The 18,380-nt window shown below is 39.3% G+C and overlaps 2 protein-coding genes across 2 annotated transcripts; both read left to right on the forward strand.

The window, feature by feature from the left end:
- The first annotated feature begins 2,373 nt into the window (after window positions 1-2,373).
- LOC133000429 (protein shisa-5-like) lies at window positions 2,374-13,830 on the forward strand. Its single transcript, XM_061070367.1, has 5 exons — window positions 2,374-2,573; window positions 4,422-4,575; window positions 6,100-6,239; window positions 10,164-10,418; window positions 11,765-13,830. Exons 1-5 carry the CDS (start codon window positions 2,507-2,509, stop codon window positions 11,938-11,940), a joined length of 792 nt encoding a protein of 263 aa, XP_060926350.1. The 5' UTR covers window positions 2,374-2,506; the 3' UTR covers window positions 11,941-13,830.
- A 1,030-nt stretch (window positions 13,831-14,860) lies between these two features.
- LOC133000573 (protein shisa-5-like) lies at window positions 14,861-17,844 on the forward strand. The gene is made up of 4 exons (XM_061070520.1): window positions 14,861-14,969; window positions 15,835-15,977; window positions 16,684-16,833; window positions 17,557-17,844. Coding segments are annotated over exons 1-4 (444 nt in total). The 5' UTR covers window positions 14,861-14,967; the 3' UTR covers window positions 17,706-17,844.
- Window positions 17,845-18,380: the final 536 nt, after the last annotated feature.

Genomic DNA, 18,380 nt, shown 5'->3' on the forward strand with positions numbered 1-18,380 from the left:
TCTGACCCAGCGGCCCTGCCATAAATGCAACTTTTTGGAAGGTTTTTGTGTGTGTTGTAGAAACTATTTTAAAATGAGCATTTCTGTCGGCTTGAACATACTCGAAAACTCATCCAATATCATGGGCGCGTCAGGCTTTAATGATTACATAGAATGTTAAATGATAAAATTCATTTATTTCATACATATAGCAAAGAAACCCTCATGCATGAAATAACACAGGAAATGAATACAAAGACATGTTGGGCATTAGAAGGGTAGTGATACACAAAAAAAAATTGTTCAAAAAGTAACTAAGGAAAAATTAAAATAAAGATTATTGATGATCAAAAACAGGTTAATTGAGGGATACCTGAAATACTGAATGATGCAATTTTGAGCTGCTTAACTTTTGAATGTTGTGTATCAAACGGTTAAAGCTGAAAGAACAACACTTGTTTGTGACTTACTATTTAACTCCATCCATGCAGCATATAAAACAAGTAAAGGATAAGCAAATAATTCCTTTTCATTGCTTTAATTTCAAAGTGTCAGTGATCATGACCTCTAAGGAATCTCTGATGTCTTAGCCTGATGCAAAAGTGAAAGATGTATACGACCTAAAGAGAAACAGGAGTGTTTTTGACCTGAACAGATCTATTAGTCTGTAGATAAAGATAGTGATAGCACCACCTACTGCCAAAAGGAGGTAAGCCTCGTTTCACAACTTTAATTCGATATACATTACATTTTCATCGTGTCTGCTCTTGATGGCTTGCACAAAACGCAGCACTACGGAGCATTTCGCCCGGTCCCTGTTCGCTGTCCCCCGCGGCTGCAGCCCTTATCTCTCTGGGTCTGTTAATGGATTCTTGTGTGTTTTGAACCTCAACTCCAAGTTACGTGCTTTCTATTGTCTTTTGCTGCCCCCTACCGATCTCGTAAGCCAATTGAACAATTGGCCTCTATGTAATCTGGACGACCTGTGGCAGGTTGTATTTTGTTGAAATTAACCGGAATAGTTCAATCGGACTGAAAACGGTTTACTTGTGTGACAGTCGGAATGGAGAGATTTGAATGGTTATTATCAGCAGTCCAGATACAGATAAATCCAGCATACTATATACATGGATCCTTAAATACACTTTAGGGGAGAACTGTAAATCTCATGAAGGCTAGTTGACTTTTTTTTTACTTTATTGCCTTGATGCCACTTCAGAGTTTTCAGAGTTGGTAATAATTGTGAAATTGTGTGCCAACCCTGTGAATACTTTTCGAATTGTGCAAGAACAAAAGGCTGCTATGATTTCCAAATAAACTGGTGACTGTGCAAAACTATACTCAGGCAACTGGTGAAAGGATCCGGCGGGACATGAAAAGTCTGAACATGTTTCTTAAGCTGTTTTAGGTGGAACTACTGATGTGTTTTTGGCAATATACTGAACTTGAAATTCAACTGATGGCTGTGCCGACAGTATAAGCACGGTAGGTGAAGTGCTCTAGGAGTATATTTGTGAATAGGTGAATGTGATTTCTACTGTAAAGTGCATTGTGTGGTCGATAAGACTGGAAAAGTGCTATTTATCATTTACCGAAAAAATCAGGAACAGGCTGTGAGCTTCATCATAACTATCATCTGACAAGAAACACCTCACATGGACGTGCGGCGGTTAGAAAAGCACAGGGGAGAGACGCTCAAATTACAATTTACATGTGTGACTTCACAGCTCAGGGAGCCATCAGTTGCCAGCTGCTGTTTAATGTGTTAGAGCTCATATACAAACTTAAAGTCATCTATCAAGCAAAAGTTGGTCATGATTGGGTACAACTTTAACATCTTTGTGTTTTGGACTGTTGGTCAGGTAAATTAGTTAAATTAAACATTTGGAGAGTTGTCACCTTGGGACAAGGTTGGATAACTGCTGAGAAAACTTAATAACTGCTCTCAGGCCTTAAATCATTGAAGGGCCTGTAGGCATCAGGTTAACTATGTGGAAATTAGTTTGGAGTCAAAAGCACAAGATGAATCTCAAAGTGGCAGCCACGGTGTTACCTTCGGGCCTGTTATGTACTAAAGCACTGACTTAAAATGTGGGTTTAAAGTTGTTATTATTCTTGTGCTGACATATTTTGTTTCTTTGACTAAACAAATACTTTGACTTATACATACATAAAGTGTGGAAAATGGACTCAACTAACTACTAGACAAAATACAAGGTGACATGACTACAATAGAAACAGAAAACAAACAAAAACACCCCTGGCTTGTTTGTGAATATGTCCCCTGTTCCTTATTGTATATAACCCCACGTTTACTTTCTTGTTCTATTCTTTATTTCAAAAGAAGAGAAAGAAAAGAGAAAGAGAAGCCATTTCCAGGAAGAGGGCAGGACTCTTTCGGAGTGACTCACCTTCTCGTATAGACGATCTTTGGCGTCAGCAGCTCATTGGAACACAGCTCCTCCTCTCTGCTCTGCACGGAGACTCCCATCTCCGCGCCTGGATCCGGGAATCTCTATCAGAAGCCATGGCGTCCGGCCTGTGCGGTGTTGTTGTGCTCGTCCTCTGGGCCGTTCTGGCCCCTAATGTCTTCGGTAAGTGCGAGTTATGGACATTTAAAAGAGTAAATAATCGTCATTTCGTCGGTGCTGCTTCGGGAACTCGGGTTTTGTGGGTGTTCTTTAACGCGGGGGGGTTCAGACCATGGTTCAGACGAACCTTATTTAGAATCGGGGCGATGCCAGTGACGTTAGCTCCAGAGCTGTCCGGGGGAAAGTTAACGTAGATATAATGGTTGTTTATTTTAAGTATTAGTTTCTCAACTGATAAACAACCGAACCCAGTTCCACGTGTTGAGACTCGAAGGTTAACAAAGAAAAAGACAACAGGTTTAAACCGAAACCAGTCAGCTAGCTGGCTGTCAGTGTGGCTGCTGGTTCCAATGGTCCTGTCCCTTTTCATCACTGGAATCACTTAAAGTCGAAGTAATGATGTGTTCAGACTTCAGTAAACAATTATTACAGTTACTAGTACAGCAGCTTTATTCCTCGGGCCTTATTCAAACCACAAGGGGATTCAAAGTGCTTTACATCACACAGAAATAAAGCACGGCCCATTGTGAGAGCAACGATACAAAGACAATGGTCAATTTACAAAATAAGGTCCAAATGAGTTAAATAGAGAATAAACCAAATTAAATGGGAAACTAAAGAGTGAAAATAACAATGCATTTAACAGAAATCATACAAACAGCCCATAAAGTCTGAGGCAGCCATGAATTAAACCCTGCCCCAATGAAAGGTATAACGTTTGATTTTTAAAGTAATATTTAAAAGCACCACAAAGTAAAAACCTCCAGCTGAATCAACACCGGAAACCAAGCTCCATGAAGGTAGCGATTTATAAGTTTTAGCTTGTTGTGCTGAATGCAATTGTAATGTAGTGTAAACAGGATGAACAAAGGATGGATGCATGCTGTAATGAACGTGAGGGGAATACAGGAAGAAAACGTGTGTGTATAGCACGATGCGGGTCAACAGCACCGAAGACTACATCCTCTAAAACAACCACAACGTTTAATTGACACCTCTAAAACAGTTTCAACAAAAATGCAATGTTTTAGTGATGTAGTTGCCGTTGTATTGTAATATCTTTGTTCTACCAGTTAGCGCCTGTTATTATTTCCCAGGGTCCAGGGGAAGAGATGTTTCATCCTTTTGGTATTAGTCGATACAGAGCACAAGCTAAAACATTTTAGGATCAGAAGTTTATTATGTACAGACAAGATCCTTCCAATGTTAAGTCAAAAGGGGAACATCAACTTGACAGCGAATACTGAAGAAATAAAAAATAAGAAATACATCCAGAACACGGTTGAAGACAAATTTGAAAAAAAAAAAACCAGACACACAAATTCAAACTTGTGTACACATCCTTATGACATCCTTTTAACCCTGTCTAACCCGGCATGGAAGGGATGATCGCTATCATTGTTGTATGGCCAGGCTCAGGTTAAACCCTAATGTAAAACAAATACAAGATAATGAATGCTATGAATATACCTTTTTTTATTATCTAGTTTGGCGGTCACAACTGAATGATAAATACATCTAGCAATACACAACAGTTACTTCCTTTGCATGGCTGTTAGACTGCAGCCACAGTTAATAAAAACAAAAGACCTTTTAAGAGCACTAAACAGTTCCTCTTCACCGCTTGAAGAACAGCACTTGCCGGTGAAAGTACAGTGCAGGTGTTGTTTTTGAGCAGAGAAGAAGAGGTGATTTCCGGGAACAGAAAATTGCATTTTGATAGAGGAGAATCTTAGAAACTTTGACGTGGTATTGGATCTATACACATATTTATGTATTTGCTGACCCGGTATTTTTGGCAGTAAGGTAACAGAGGCTAACCTTTCTCTTTTTTCTTCTTTTCTGTTACAGCTGAGGACTCGAACTGTTTGGCCTACAGAGATACACACCAAGTCTCACACTCTAGCCAAACGTGCTACATTGGGTTTTGCTGTGGTTCCTGCTACAACAGACATTGTTGTCGCTCACGTTCCCAGTACCTTTCTGAGGACGAACAAGAAGACTGGTATTGTATTTTATTCTCTCCTTGATGATGAGCTGTCTTTGTGTGCCCTCTCTGTTCCTGTGTGATTATAAGAGAGATGTGTTGTTGCAACCCATGATGCAAAGTTTATGCACTTATAAAACAGGAAGTAGTGTCTTCCTGTGCACGACCACCAGCATGAATTTGTGGTGAACCAGCTAAATGTTGCTCCAGCAGTCTTTAACTTTTTTAATGCCTGCTTCACACTAGAGGAATTTCAAATCTTAAGTGATTGTTTAAATCACTGGAAACCACAAACATAATGTTAGATGTAACCGATTTGTAATCTTTTTTCGTGATACTGCACAAGCTCGAGGCTCCTGTAGAGACGCAGGATTCCAGTGATTTCGGTGACTTGGGTAAAAAAAACAAACAGTGTCGTCAGGTAGTTGGGTTTGTTTGTGTAATGTCTTGCATGAACATTAGGAAATATTAAACAAGCCCTCAAACTGTTGCCACATTTCCATAAGTTTGTCACTACACCTGGCACAGCCTTATTTATGCCTTAGGCCACCATGTTTTGGTTCCAAACACCAGGACGTAAGCGCAACAGCTGTTTGGTGGCACTTCACAGTCAGCTCGCTCTATTGGCTATTGTGGGTTTCAGCTCACTCGCCCAGTGGCTGTCCCTTTCAAACTACATGAGTCTCCCTGGTTTCAAGACCTAAATATCAAAAATGTTTCTACAATCAGGGAGGCCCCCAATTAAGTAAATGACATTAAGATTATGTCTCTCAACCCGTCAATCTTCAGGATCATTTAACCAGATATTCTGCTCAGATCAGCCTTAAAATCAGCCACGCCCCTGCGATAGTCAGGAAAGCTGAAGTGCCATGACGATTATTCTCTAGTGTGCAGCAGCAGGCATAGCTGACGCGAGGTAGATTGTCTAGCTTATATCCATGATGCAGGATTGACATTATTCAGCATCTTCTCTACTAGGGATGTCACGAGAACCGATACTTACAATACCTTTCGATGCTAAAATAACAAAACACCGAAGATGCCCAGGCGTTATCATTAATCCGCAGAAGCCATTATGCAAACGATGCTACTGTGGTCTTCAGACCAAGGGAGGTAATACTTCCAATTTATCAAAGCACCTGAAAGACCGTCATCCGGATTTGTTTAAAGAATTCAAGGTGAGTTCTGGTTCATATTAACTGTAAATCAATGCTAAGCTCGCTTTAATGCGTAACGTGTCTCACAACAATGTGTCACTCACATACGTCAATCAAATGCACTGCAACTACCGTATAACCCACATTATATGCGCAAGCACATTAAACTACCATATATGAAATTAACAACATCCAAAGAATGCACTTTTGGAATCTTAGTAAATCCTTTTTTTTTACCGTGGTATCTAAATTGGCATCAAGAATCGTTTTATTTTACTGGTATTGGCACCGACTGCTGAATTTTTGGTATCGTGACACCCCTATTCTCTACTAATCTTCAATGTTTTTGAGATTCATTTTGCTGTATTTTTTTGTACTTTTTCAGTTTCCCGCTGTTTGAGAATCATGCTCCCCAGTTCCCCATGATCATCGGTAGTGTCACCCTTGTCGTCGTGGTGCTCGTCGTCATCTGCTGCTGTGTCTGTCCCTGCTGCTGCCTGTACAAAATGTGCCGCAGGCCACGACGTAAGTAGCCTGTCACCAACAATTCATCTTGACTGGTGTTAGTTCTTTGGCCAAAAGTTAGATTTTCAAGAACGGTTTTGTTTAGTTTTTTTTATACATACAAACATTTACGTATCAGTGAGGCACTGGTGTCTCAATTGTCTTTGGATTTTCTTAGCAGTGTTGATATTTGTAAGCCGTACTTTAAACACCAAAACAGATAATGTAGAGGGATGTATCGAAGGTATAATTTTGCATGCTATTATAGATGTCATAGAAAGATCGACAACATGGTTGCTCCTCAAGAGTGAAGCCAAAGCGTCTTGGTCGCCCACTGGTGGCTGGCTGCAGTATAGGTCATAAACCCTGCTTCCTCCATGTCAGTGGATGGGACACGAACCAAACTTACAAGTAAAAGTACATATAATTATTTCTTAAAGATTAATTCTGTGATTTTAGGTAGTACTGATCTATGTCCTTACAATAATCGGATAATTCAAGTGTCAGCAGTTTATTGTCAAAATTGAGGAATTTTTAACCTGAAACAGTTTGTCAGTGAGTCAAAGTACCCCAAAATACGGTTGTCAGCTTCTCAAATGTAAATGTTTCCAGGTTCTTTTAATCTGTGAATTAAATGACCAATTAAAAAAGATTTTAGTCCAAAGTGTGAGACCACTTTCACTTTCACTTGAATGTTGAAGTTGCCTGAGCATTGACCATGTGTCTGAAAGTCTAGAGTCAGTGACAAACATCCATGTGCCAAAACTTAAACGTTGACATTAACAGGCAGTTAATCCTCAATAACCCACAGCAGAGATACAACAGAAATACATTGACAGCTTGTAGACATGTGCTGCTACTGCAGCAGCGACAAGTTGCTATACATGTGCTGGTTTCTTGCACACAAGCAACATACAGTATTTTTTGAGTGGCTGTCTGGGTGTTGAGAGCTTCTCAACCTACATGCAGTGTCATATTTGTTTTCTCTCCATTTAAAAGAAGGAGTCAGACTCTTGGTTTCCAGTGTGTTGGAGTATTTGTCTCATTTTAAAAGGGGAACATGAGGGAACTCATTAGAGGTTTGTTGGCCCACCCACCACATGACTTTTATTACTGCAGTAACTTGGTCTGACTAACAACACAGGCATTGGGTTCGCAGAGAACAAACTGATCTAATGTTTCTTAAATCACAACTATATAAGACGCTGGCAAAATTAAAAATATGTTTTTCACTCAAGTCAAGGACTGTGAAGATCCGTCTGTGAAGTTATCCTAAAATGTATAGTTTTTATCCATATCTTTTTTAGAGTTGACAAATCCCATTAGAAATACATCAGCCTCTGTGTCGTCAGAGCCAGGATGTTATTCCTTTCTGTAGCTGCTGTCAGGCATGCACTCAACATTTTCCTGAACTTTTCAAGAGGCTGTTTTTGAGAACGCAAATGTCCAGGTCAGTTTCTCTGGACATTTTTCGCATTTTTTCCCTGCCATGTGAGTTCACAGCAGGAAAATGTCTGAAAAACCTCCCAGCGAGCGAGTGGCTGTGTTGTTGACAATTCTAATGCCGGATGGACATGTGATGTGCTGTAAACAAAAACGTATGACTTCCACAGTGGAATTTATACGTCATGCCCAGCCTCCTTCATGCTGTAACCAGGCTTCACCCCTCCTCTGAATTTCCGGATATTTTCCTGTTGTTGTGATGCATCTAACGCGAACAATCTCCTGCTGCATTCTTCATACGTGGAAGACAAAGTCTGGAAAATGTATAGAAAATTGGTTCTTGAGTCCTTGTCTTTAAAAGACGGCCTGCGATTAATCACATAATTTAGGAACGACATGTTCCTTCATGGCGGTGAACTTGGCCACTGTAGTTTACTGTATATAGAGTTAATCCCACACACTGTCTGTATCTCACTGTTCTCATTAGTGCACCAAACTTCACACACACTCTGTTTGTATCTTCCTGCCTCAGCGTTTTGGTTAGTGCTCCTGTTCTCATGCGAGTGGGTCGTTATCTGAACAGACATTATGGTTTAACTACTGCTGCTGTTGGTTGTGACCACTCCTGCTTTTGAGCAACTTGCATGTTCCCACAAGAAGATTTATTTTTTAGCCAAGACGTCAGAATCCAACTAGTCAACCTACCCCATCATTAAGTGTGACTTTTGAAAAATCTTTAAATTACTCCCTCGAGGATTGTAACAAAGCCTCCTTCTTACTTTCATCTACGTCTCAGAGGCAGATCATATATCTTATTTTCGCTCTGTCAATCAAATCTCTTTCATACTGAAGAGTTTGACATATTAAGAAAGACATACATGAACTTTTACATAGATGTATCGTAAACGGAGAGATTTCCTCGTATAAGAGTCCAAGTACTAATTCACAAGCTAGACCAAAAATGTTAAAATCCCTTATTTAAACCCGATGAAGGGTGCGATTATCACTTGGAGTTTTACATTTGTGTGATGATTTGTGAGAAATATGAATAAAGAGACGCCTCATTTTTTATGAGCTGTCAGTGACAGACAGTCTCTATCCACTGCTCTTTCCAGAGAGCTGTTTTTTCTCTCTTCAGTTATTCAACTAGATATCAATTGTTTTTCCCCTCTGACCCTCTTCTCAAAACTCCCCACACTGTAGGGAAAAGCACTTGAACGATGTGTGTATTTGTGTTGGCTCTCTCTCATGTAAACTCCTGTTAATAATACACACACTCTTGCACTTCCTGTCAGTTTGCACTTTCAGCCAGCTTGTTCACATTGTGCCATGCAGACACTTTGCTCTGGCACATGCTACACAAGCAAGTATCTGGATTCCCTGAATCGGGCTGATGCATGTTAGGATCACATCTAGGAATGTGAGAGCTCCACCTCGTTTGACTCATAATTTCCATGACAACTGCAGCGGGGGAAACTTCCCACGTCATTTACAGGAAGTGGTCGTACTGACTCCCACTCTCTGTCTCTCTCTTCTGGTTTGGTTGTGAATTTATATGCCTTTCTATGACTCCAGTAACATGCTTTCCCTGACTGGTGGTATATAACAAAACAGAAAAAAATGTGTGAATTGATTATCAGTTTGATAATCAATTCACACGCTTCACATTAAGGTGACATGCAGTTGAACTCACAAATCCAAACGAAATCCAAACGCACTCTTTGTGAAATTTGGACAGTTTGCACCTCACACACGCACTTTCTCTTGCAGATAAAACTCAGATCACTGTATAAACGTTGAGATAACTTTTGGAGTATAAATTAAAATAAAACTGTAAAAGTGTGATATAATATGAGTGATAGTTAACTTTAATAGGACAGCAAATTTTTTGGCAGTCTTGTTGATTTGATACGGGTCTTAAGATTCTAAAATTGAATCCTTTGAATTTAAGGCCTTTGTCATCACTACAGATATTTAAATGCTGTAATAAAACTACAAACACCCCGGTCAGAACTGATCTTAGTTCACCCTGTGGGGCTGTGGGAAAGACGATGGATATCTGTCTCTTCCTGTATTTTGCAAGATAATTTGGTGTTTCGGGGGCTATTCTCTACTAAGTTAATCCTGGGACTGATATTCCTACGTATGTTTGTCTTGACATAGGTCTTAAATAGAATTCATTATGGTCTAAAAAAGTCTTAAAGTGTTATATAATTGGTTAAGTTAATGGGGAAGTTGTCTGAACTAAGTCCCACCAAAGCTTAACAGATAACAAGATAAAATCTCTCTGTGTGAAACCGAAACTTCCCTTTGTAATATGGTGACACTTCGTACTTCCCGTTTTCAAATGCTGGTCAACCTAGTTACATATTTTAGCAGACAGTGTGGTCTCTTTATGTGTGGGGTACTTTTATTCTGTCAGCCCCAGTGACCTTTTTTATAAGCCTGCATGTATTTCCAAAGTGTATGTCCTCACTTGTTACTGCTTTTCTTTACTAACAGCTGTGGTAGCTACCACCACCCACACAACAGTGATCACCAGCACGCCTCAGAATTACCCTCAGCAGTCGACTGCATCACCCGGCCACCCTCAGTCCTACCAGGGAGCCCAGTACCAACCCTACCAGCACGTACCAGTGCAGCCAGGATATGGAGCTCAGCCCATGCCCCAGGCTTATGGAGCTCAGCCCATGCCCCCAGTACAATACCCGGGACAGCCGTTCACAGCAGGGCCACCTCCAACATATCAGGAAGCCAGTGAGTGTGCATTTTATTTTCATAACCATAGTTAGAATGTGACCGATATGATGTGACAATAGCCTGTTGTCCTGGTAAAGACGCCTTCCTGTTTACACATAAGCAAAAACAACGATGATAATCATTCGTTGATTAGATTCAAACAAGAACAAAAGTGAAAAGTTTTACATTTTCCTTTAATAAATTAAAAACTAAATGATGATGCCAAAGATAAATGAATGGACAAATTAGCCGATTATTGTTTTAATGCAAAGTCTTATTCAACCTTTTTGCAGCAGAGTTGAATTGCACATTGCATCTTTTGGAGGATGACATTTACATATAATCCTACTGGAAATAAGACAGTAACACTGACATTTGTTAATTTGTTGGCAGTAGATGTGATTGTAGCATAAGTGCAACCTTGTTTTTTTATTAGTAGTTCAATAAGTAGACATTCATGTGTTTCGTGATAAATTTCATCCAATCTAGATTGTGCTACTCAATATTGTAGCTGCTCACCTTAAGCTAAAAGCAGAGAGTTATCTGTGTTTTAGCGGTGAGATGAGTTTTACCGCAGAGAAGAGTGGGATGGTGTGTGTGAAACATAACAGTCTGATATTAACCATAATCAGTTTCTCTAAAATGATTGATGAAAACTACATGAAGGTGAAAACTGAAGCTCTAGAATACTTAGACAACTACAAAATTCACTAATAAAACAAGACTACCATGGAGTTTTTGTTGATTTCAATTAGGTTAATTGTATATATTTGATTTGATTAAAATTGGTTAAAGCTTGTTTGCCTTTTTGTGAAATGACTACAACTAAATTTAAATTAGAAAGGCCTCTGAGCTTGGGCTCCACCTACAGTATGAATGAGGACCTACTTCTCAACTCTTTTTAACGGCGGCCACATCTTGGATTTTCTGATGTTGCAAATGAAAAATGAAACTCAAGTTCCTCATTTAAGAAAAATTTGTTTAATTTAAGATGGCAGTTTTTCTCAAACGGGGAATGGACAGAAAACATGCTTTTATTTTTAGGATTAAGATTCTCATTACGCAGAGTTGATGATTGTAAAGTGTTTTAGCAACGCACAGCATTCTATAGAAAAGCAGTCTTTAACACAAGGTAATGTCACATTAGGCTGAGCACAGTCTGCAATTTTGGTTCTTAAATAGCTGCATTCAGGAAGCAGAGGTGGAATAACTGCTGATGGTTTACAGTTAGTCATGTCTGGATTTTGTAAAACAGGAAAATGATACATTTATGGTGACTTTTCTCTGCAAAACTTAACTTGTGGTTAGTCTGTTAGCATTTTCAATCCTTTCGTCCTCATGCTGTGTTTCTTATTTCTCTGCAGCCGGTCCTCCCTACCCCCCCAACCAGATGCCTTACAGCCAGGCTGCGTTCTCCCCCAGCCAGCCAGCGTACCCTCTACAGCCTCCTGCACAGCCGGGGCCCAATGCCCCACCTCACACAGACTTCCTTACGCAGCCTGCATACAACCCAGAATATATGGCACCGCGGACTGGATAATGGACCACAGTGCCACACTCTCAGCCACTTTAAACATGCTGCAGCATTCAGGAGCTTTGCATAATTTGAAAAATGTTCGATCTAAATCAAGATGACAGTTGTCCCGGAGGGTCTCCATCCATGTGTTAATATGGGAACCTGCCGTTGTAGAAGTGCTGTAGAAGAGTATCCAGGTGAAAATGTTGACACGTCTTGCCTCATATTGCGTCGAGTTGATATAGAAGTGGTGAGATTACTTTTGTTTTTATATTTCTCAATGCCTCCAATTTAGTCATCTCAGTGAATTAAACATAAAACCACTGAGCCTGATTGTAAAAGAAAAACGTATGTGAAGTGCTTTGTCATTCTTCCAGCCTTCTGAACAGGTCTCAACATCTCCCTCCTAGTCCTTGTCTGTGACGTGCACCAGCCGAACCTGCTCAACCTCTTTAATCCAACCACCTCAGTGCCGTCACATTCAAATTTGGGAGAAGAAGTTTTAGTGTCTGTTGCCATGACCTCACTGCAGACCGATAAATTGTTATAAGCCTTTCTTTTCTCATGTACTTTCTCTGGTGTTATGCTTCATACGTGTTAGTACACAATACTAACCGGCAAAATATGTGTTATTTCTCGCTGGAGGATGTAGAAAGGAATCATGTCCTCCTCAATTATCGATATTCAGAGGTTTCAGGGTTGTCGTTTAACTGCTTAGCAAAAGGGAATATTCAACATACAAAGATAAGCCTTGCTCACAAGGAAGGTCAAATTTACATTGAACTTGTATGTGTTTCAAGTTATTTTAAATCACTTTAATTTTCTCATCTTACTGCCATGCATGTCTAACTGAGCTAAAATGCAGCGGCAGGTTTTTCTCAATCAACCAAACATTCATCAAAGCTCGTCTGCGAATTCAACAACTGTGCCTTCTTAGCCTTAACACCTTATTAACAGTGTGCATGTCGTATAGAACACGTTACAGTCAAATTTTCTATTTATTCTCAAGTGTTTGGTTGTGTTTTTCTAATATTGTTCTGTTACTTGTACTTAACTGTCCTCATAAAGGCTCAGATTAAAAAAAAAACATACAATATTTTGCAGTGTGTCATGTTCAGCGTGTACTTTACTGTTCTGAAACCTTTCAGCTCTTCTAGTGACAAACCAAACTGTTATGATTCTTTTCTTATGCAGTATTCAGTTATTGCCCACGTCACATCCATTTTAAGTTGTTTTCTCACCATAGCTTTTATTTGGTCGCACTAATGTTGCAGTGAGGATTTTACAGCAATTGTTTTTATTGTTTAGATTAAAAAACTTTTGTTAGTGTTTTGCAGTAAAGCCCCCCGTCCTGCTTTCTGTCTACTGAAATGACTTGAATATAGTTTTAACAAAAGTGACCTTTTTTTCTCGTAAGAAGTCACAGCTCATGTGACCGACCAGATGCCTGACTGTTCAACTTTTGATTGTGGTCAAAGAAAGTAGTAGAATTACATTATATGTTCGTATCACAGGTATTGTCTTCAGAATGTCATATCTATGCTGTGGCTTATTTTACCAGACCAGACATCAGCTAATGACAAGGGTCTAATATCGTGACATATCCAAAGTAGTTTATTTGTGAAGAGTGTGCATGTTCCCTGTATCGACCAATTGATTCGCCTGTATCTCATCGTGGATTTGCCTTGTGTGTCAAATCTGCCCGTGAACTTCGTCCTTTGGCCAGTGTTGATTCTTCAAGGTGACTCTCTTGTATTTGTATATTGTAGCCATTCTTGTTCCCTCTGTTTCCCATTGAAGAATAATTGCCGTTGATGCTACTTTGAGAATATATGTGCAACTTTCATTTTGTAAAAAAAACAAAAAAACACTGCTTTTCCTGCAGAGTTCAATAAAATATATATTTTCAGCTTCCCCCAACTTTAATCATTGAATGGTCAGCTATTTGTATCAAGTATAAACACTACCCATAACAAATAACATAAACAAATCTGAATTGACAGATTTGTTCTGATAAAAGAAAACCCTGAAGCAATAGACAGAATTTGAGGGAATTAATAAGTCTCCGTTGTTCTTCTATGCATCTTAGAACAGAATATGACGAGTGTTTATCTCAGGGCTCTGTAGTTTAAGATTGATTAATTGGTTGATACATACTTAGTACTTTATTGATCCAGAGGGACATTTAGGATCCAGCAGCTTTTAGGACGGTTACAAAGATATGCAACATACACATACACATAAAAACAATATATATTATCTTAAAAATATAAAATATATACCAAATGTAAAACTAGAAACAAAAATGCAAACACTGTATAGATTAGTAAAATAAACTTGAATGTATATAAAAACAAAGCAACCATACAGTACTTTGTAATTAAATGATCATTAGAGATTAATTCATTTTTTAAATTAATTAAGACATGTTACCAAGATGCTTTTTTGCTGGTCAACTGAACAGGTTCAAATATTGAATTTATTTGACAGTATATGAAGAATAAAGCTGATACATAGGATTTAGTGTTTGAATCAAAGGAGAGTGGGTGATGCAGGCACGGCATTTGGGTGGAGCTACTTCACCCTATTGCTCAATTTGACAGGAAACGAAACTGAAATATCAAAATGCTACACCAACCCCTTAACTGAGTTTCCACTGAAACGTAGTTGCTTTCAGTTTCAAGTCTTAAGATCATTTTATTAAGTTCTGGATTAAAGAATTAAAAAAAAATCGAGAGGGTTAGGCCGGTTGTATTTATTACCACCTACATTCATTTATTGCAGCAATGGGTGTTGGAACAAACTCTCCAGCGTATTTCTTTCACATGAACTGAGGAATGTTGTTGGGTCACTTGATACTGGGTGGCACAGGTAGTCAGGCTGAATGGTTATCTCAGTAGTCAGAGTCGTTTCCTTATGCTAATACACCTTATAGCAGTTGCTCCTGTCTGTATGGGGTGAGTTCTCTTTCGGTATTTATTCAACAGGTATAAGGACACGCTCTATCTTTTTTTGTCAAGAGTCACCGAGGGAAAAGGATCCAGTGAAGCAATGTGAGTTCATAATCGGGCGCGACACTTTTGTGATTTCAACTTCTAATTCACACGAGGACCATTAACATTTGTTTTGAGCTTGTACTGACATGTACTGTATGTGAATGAGAGTTGCGGAGTTGTACTGTAACTCTGTAATCTCTCATCAATGTGGCTTGTGATACTGAAGTGGAGAATGTAACACAAGCTGTAGTGGACTAGAAAGCACCCGCCTAACTCGTAAAAAACAAGAATACCGTGTTCGAAGGTGTGTTGGGGTTTTAAATCTGTGTCTCCTATCAGTTCACTGGCTACTCTGAGTATTAACCCTTTCATGCATGAATAATGAGCCTTTTTTCTGAGATGCTTTTACTCAATTGAAGAAACAAACCAATGAGTCACTGTAGTAGCTATTTGGTCACGGAGGGTTTCTACCATAAAACTCAGCAATGTGGCTTGTGGTGCTGCTGTGGACACTTTGACACAAGATACTGCTGCAGATCAAAATCTACTCCAAATCTCAAATCAATACTTGGAAAATTTTACAAATACATGACCTTGGTTGTTAATTGACGTGACAAATGTGTTTTATCTGCGAGGGTCTCATAGCAGAATGAGACGGATATTCGGGAGCAACTAGGCATCTCTGGCTGCCTGTCTGCCATCTTGGTTTGGATTTAAAGAAACAATGGTTGGAAGTGTATAGGACGATGGACTAGTGTCCAGTGTAGTGGCTAATGTGCAACTATTCCATAAAAAAACCCTGCACATGCGATAAAATATCTTTTGAATAGCTGTCCACTGTAGTGACCTCCATGCTTGAAAGGGTTAAAAGAAGATCAAATTAATTCAGTAACATTTCTAAATGTTTCTGCCCCCCCCCCAGGTATTCAGGTTTTAACCCTGTTGCAATCCTTGGAGTCATCTTTGGATCAATTTTTGCCTTTGTCCTGCTTTTCGTTTTCATCATCTGCTGTGCGTGTCCTTGCTGCTTGATTTACAAAAGCTGTCACAAGAGACATAACCAAGGTAGGATAACTTTCTTTGTTGAGGTTTACTCTGTGCAGGCAACTACACTGTAAAAACGGTATAATGTACTCCTCCACATTAGTGGATTGGATATGGAGACGTTAAATACATTTCACTCAAAGATGTTTACTGTGATTTTGGTAGTTCTTATCACACTATTGTGTGTTCAAAGGTTAGTTTTTATAAAAAACAATTGTGACATGTGTATTGGCATGAGACTCCATAAGATGGTAGCATTCGTATTTTATTTTGGCTTTATTGCTGGATGGTGAGAAGAAGTGGAGAGGTGTCATCCATCTTTAAATATAATCTATGGTGACCACAGTTACAGTTCAGGAAAAGTTCAACATTTTGGGAAAGTTTGATTCCACTGCCAGTATGCTAAGCTAAATATGACCTTAAAGCCAATAGCTGTAGGTGCTAACTTAAGTCATGTTTCATTCTAGTCATATCATTTCAAACCAGTACATACTACATATTTTTGGAGAAGCTGGATCAGTTGCTCAACCAATCATAACCAGATGTAAAACACAGTGCAGATTAATAAACTTTCAGTGGGGCCAGTAGAAAATATTTTCTTTCCTTCGGAACTTGGCACGGACGCAGATACAGTTGGGTGTTTCCCGAAATGTTGAATCTCTCCAACAAATGACAGTGTATCTCAGTCTAACCTATTGTCAAACTAAATCTATGACTTCACTTTTAGTTGTGACAACCACCACCCATGTAGTCAACGTACCCATGCAGCCGCACCCCCCTCATCCATCCTACCCAGGCTACCAGCCTGTGCCTGGCCTGCATGGATATGGAGCCCTGCCTGGACCCACAGCACCACCACATTCATACATGGACGCAGGTGAGTGCTGTTTGATCACACACTAAGCTATAAAGGCCTGGTTATAAAGCATATCTATGTAGCGTCGATACACACACACACACACACACACACACACACACACACACACACACTCTCTCACACACACACAAACAAACACACACACACACACACACACACTCACACACACACACACACACACACACACACACACACTCTCTCACACACACACACACTCACACACACACACACACACACACACACACACACAAACAAACACACACACACACACACTCACACACACACACACACAAACAAACACACACACACACACAAACAAACACACACACACACACACACACACACACACACACACACACACACAAACAAACACGCACACAAAACCAGAAATCAATTAATCCAACTAACATCTACTGCCTGTGTAACTAAAGCCTGATATAAAATTATATCATCATAATACTAATATGTATACATCTGCATCTTAATAGTCGCAACCACTATTTAATGCTGATAGAGTAATATTTTCTAAAAGAACTACAGTGCCCAGGTGTTTGAGGCAATATTTAAACTCATTTATAGATTTATATACAATAGCAAATATAAAGAATAACAACACGCTGCTCCTTTCATGATTTTTTATTATCATGATTGTTACAGAACAAAACAATTCATTCATTTTTTAGCCGGCTAACAATAAACTAATATGTATTTCTGCCTTTCTAGCTCATCCAGCTTACTCTCCAGTTCAATTTCCTCCGGGCCAGCCCATGAACCTGCTTCCACCTCCTGGACAGTATTATCCACCACCGCCACCTTATTCAGACGACAGGGAACGTCCACCCTACAACCCATCATTTGGCCCAAAGGCCTGAACTGCCTACCAGATAATAAGACACTAGGTGTGGCTGCAGCACCTTTCTCATGGGACTGTGTGAGTGGATGTGTGTATTACTGTAAAGCTGCTTTGTTCGATGTCACATTCATGTTATTAGGGAAAAGTAGAAATTTTATAACTTCACTACCAGAAATCTTTGCTGCGTATTGCTGCTGTTTTTTGTATGTGGACACCTTATTCTAATTATTCAGAGTACATTTGTTCAGCAGTTTCCCATTTTAAAATATGATCATGTATATATGTTAGTGTTGAATGTATAAAAAAAGGGAAAGATCAGACACACGTTTCAAATCAGTGAGAGCACAACCATCAAGGGCAATTATACTGATATCCATTCATCAGTACAACTCAGATTCCATTATTAATATTCATAATGCCCTGAAGTATAGATTCTCTCAGTTGAACGACGAGTCCACTTTAGCTTTTTTTATTGAACTCAAACTGCCACTAGAGGTCGCCACCAACCCACTTCTGTATAAAGAAGGGTACACTTTAACCTGTTTTTACACAGGATTGTGGTTTCAAATTTTAATAAATAAACCTAACAAAAAACATTAGTTCAATTTTCTCGCAAAGATCCAGGATTCAAAAATCACAGGTGCCTTCATTTTAACCAACCGATGCACCGGGTAACATGGTTTACTGCTCTGTT

This window comes from Limanda limanda, chromosome 4, assembly GCF_963576545.1.
Source record: "Limanda limanda chromosome 4, fLimLim1.1, whole genome shotgun sequence".
Classification (NCBI taxonomy): Eukaryota; Metazoa; Chordata; class Actinopteri; order Pleuronectiformes; family Pleuronectidae; genus Limanda; species Limanda limanda.

Excerpts from the sequence above, each read along its gene's own strand:
- LOC133000429 (XM_061070367.1), top strand. The coding sequence starts at position 2,507 with ATGGCGTCCGGCCTGTGCGGTGTTGTTGTGCTCGTCCTCTGGGCCGTT. Across the intron at positions 4,576-6,099 it reads GAGGACGAACAAGAAGACTG|TTTCCCGCTGTTTGAGAATC; the intron begins GTATTGTATTTT and ends GTACTTTTTCAG. Across the intron at positions 10,419-11,764 it reads TCCAACATATCAGGAAGCCA|CCGGTCCTCCCTACCCCCCC; the intron begins GTGAGTGTGCAT and ends ATTTCTCTGCAG.
- LOC133000573 (XM_061070520.1), top strand. Across the intron at positions 15,978-16,683 it reads TCACAAGAGACATAACCAAG|TTGTGACAACCACCACCCAT; the intron begins GTAGGATAACTT and ends CTTCACTTTTAG. Across the intron at positions 16,834-17,556 it reads ACATTCATACATGGACGCAG|CTCATCCAGCTTACTCTCCA; the intron begins GTGAGTGCTGTT and ends CTGCCTTTCTAG.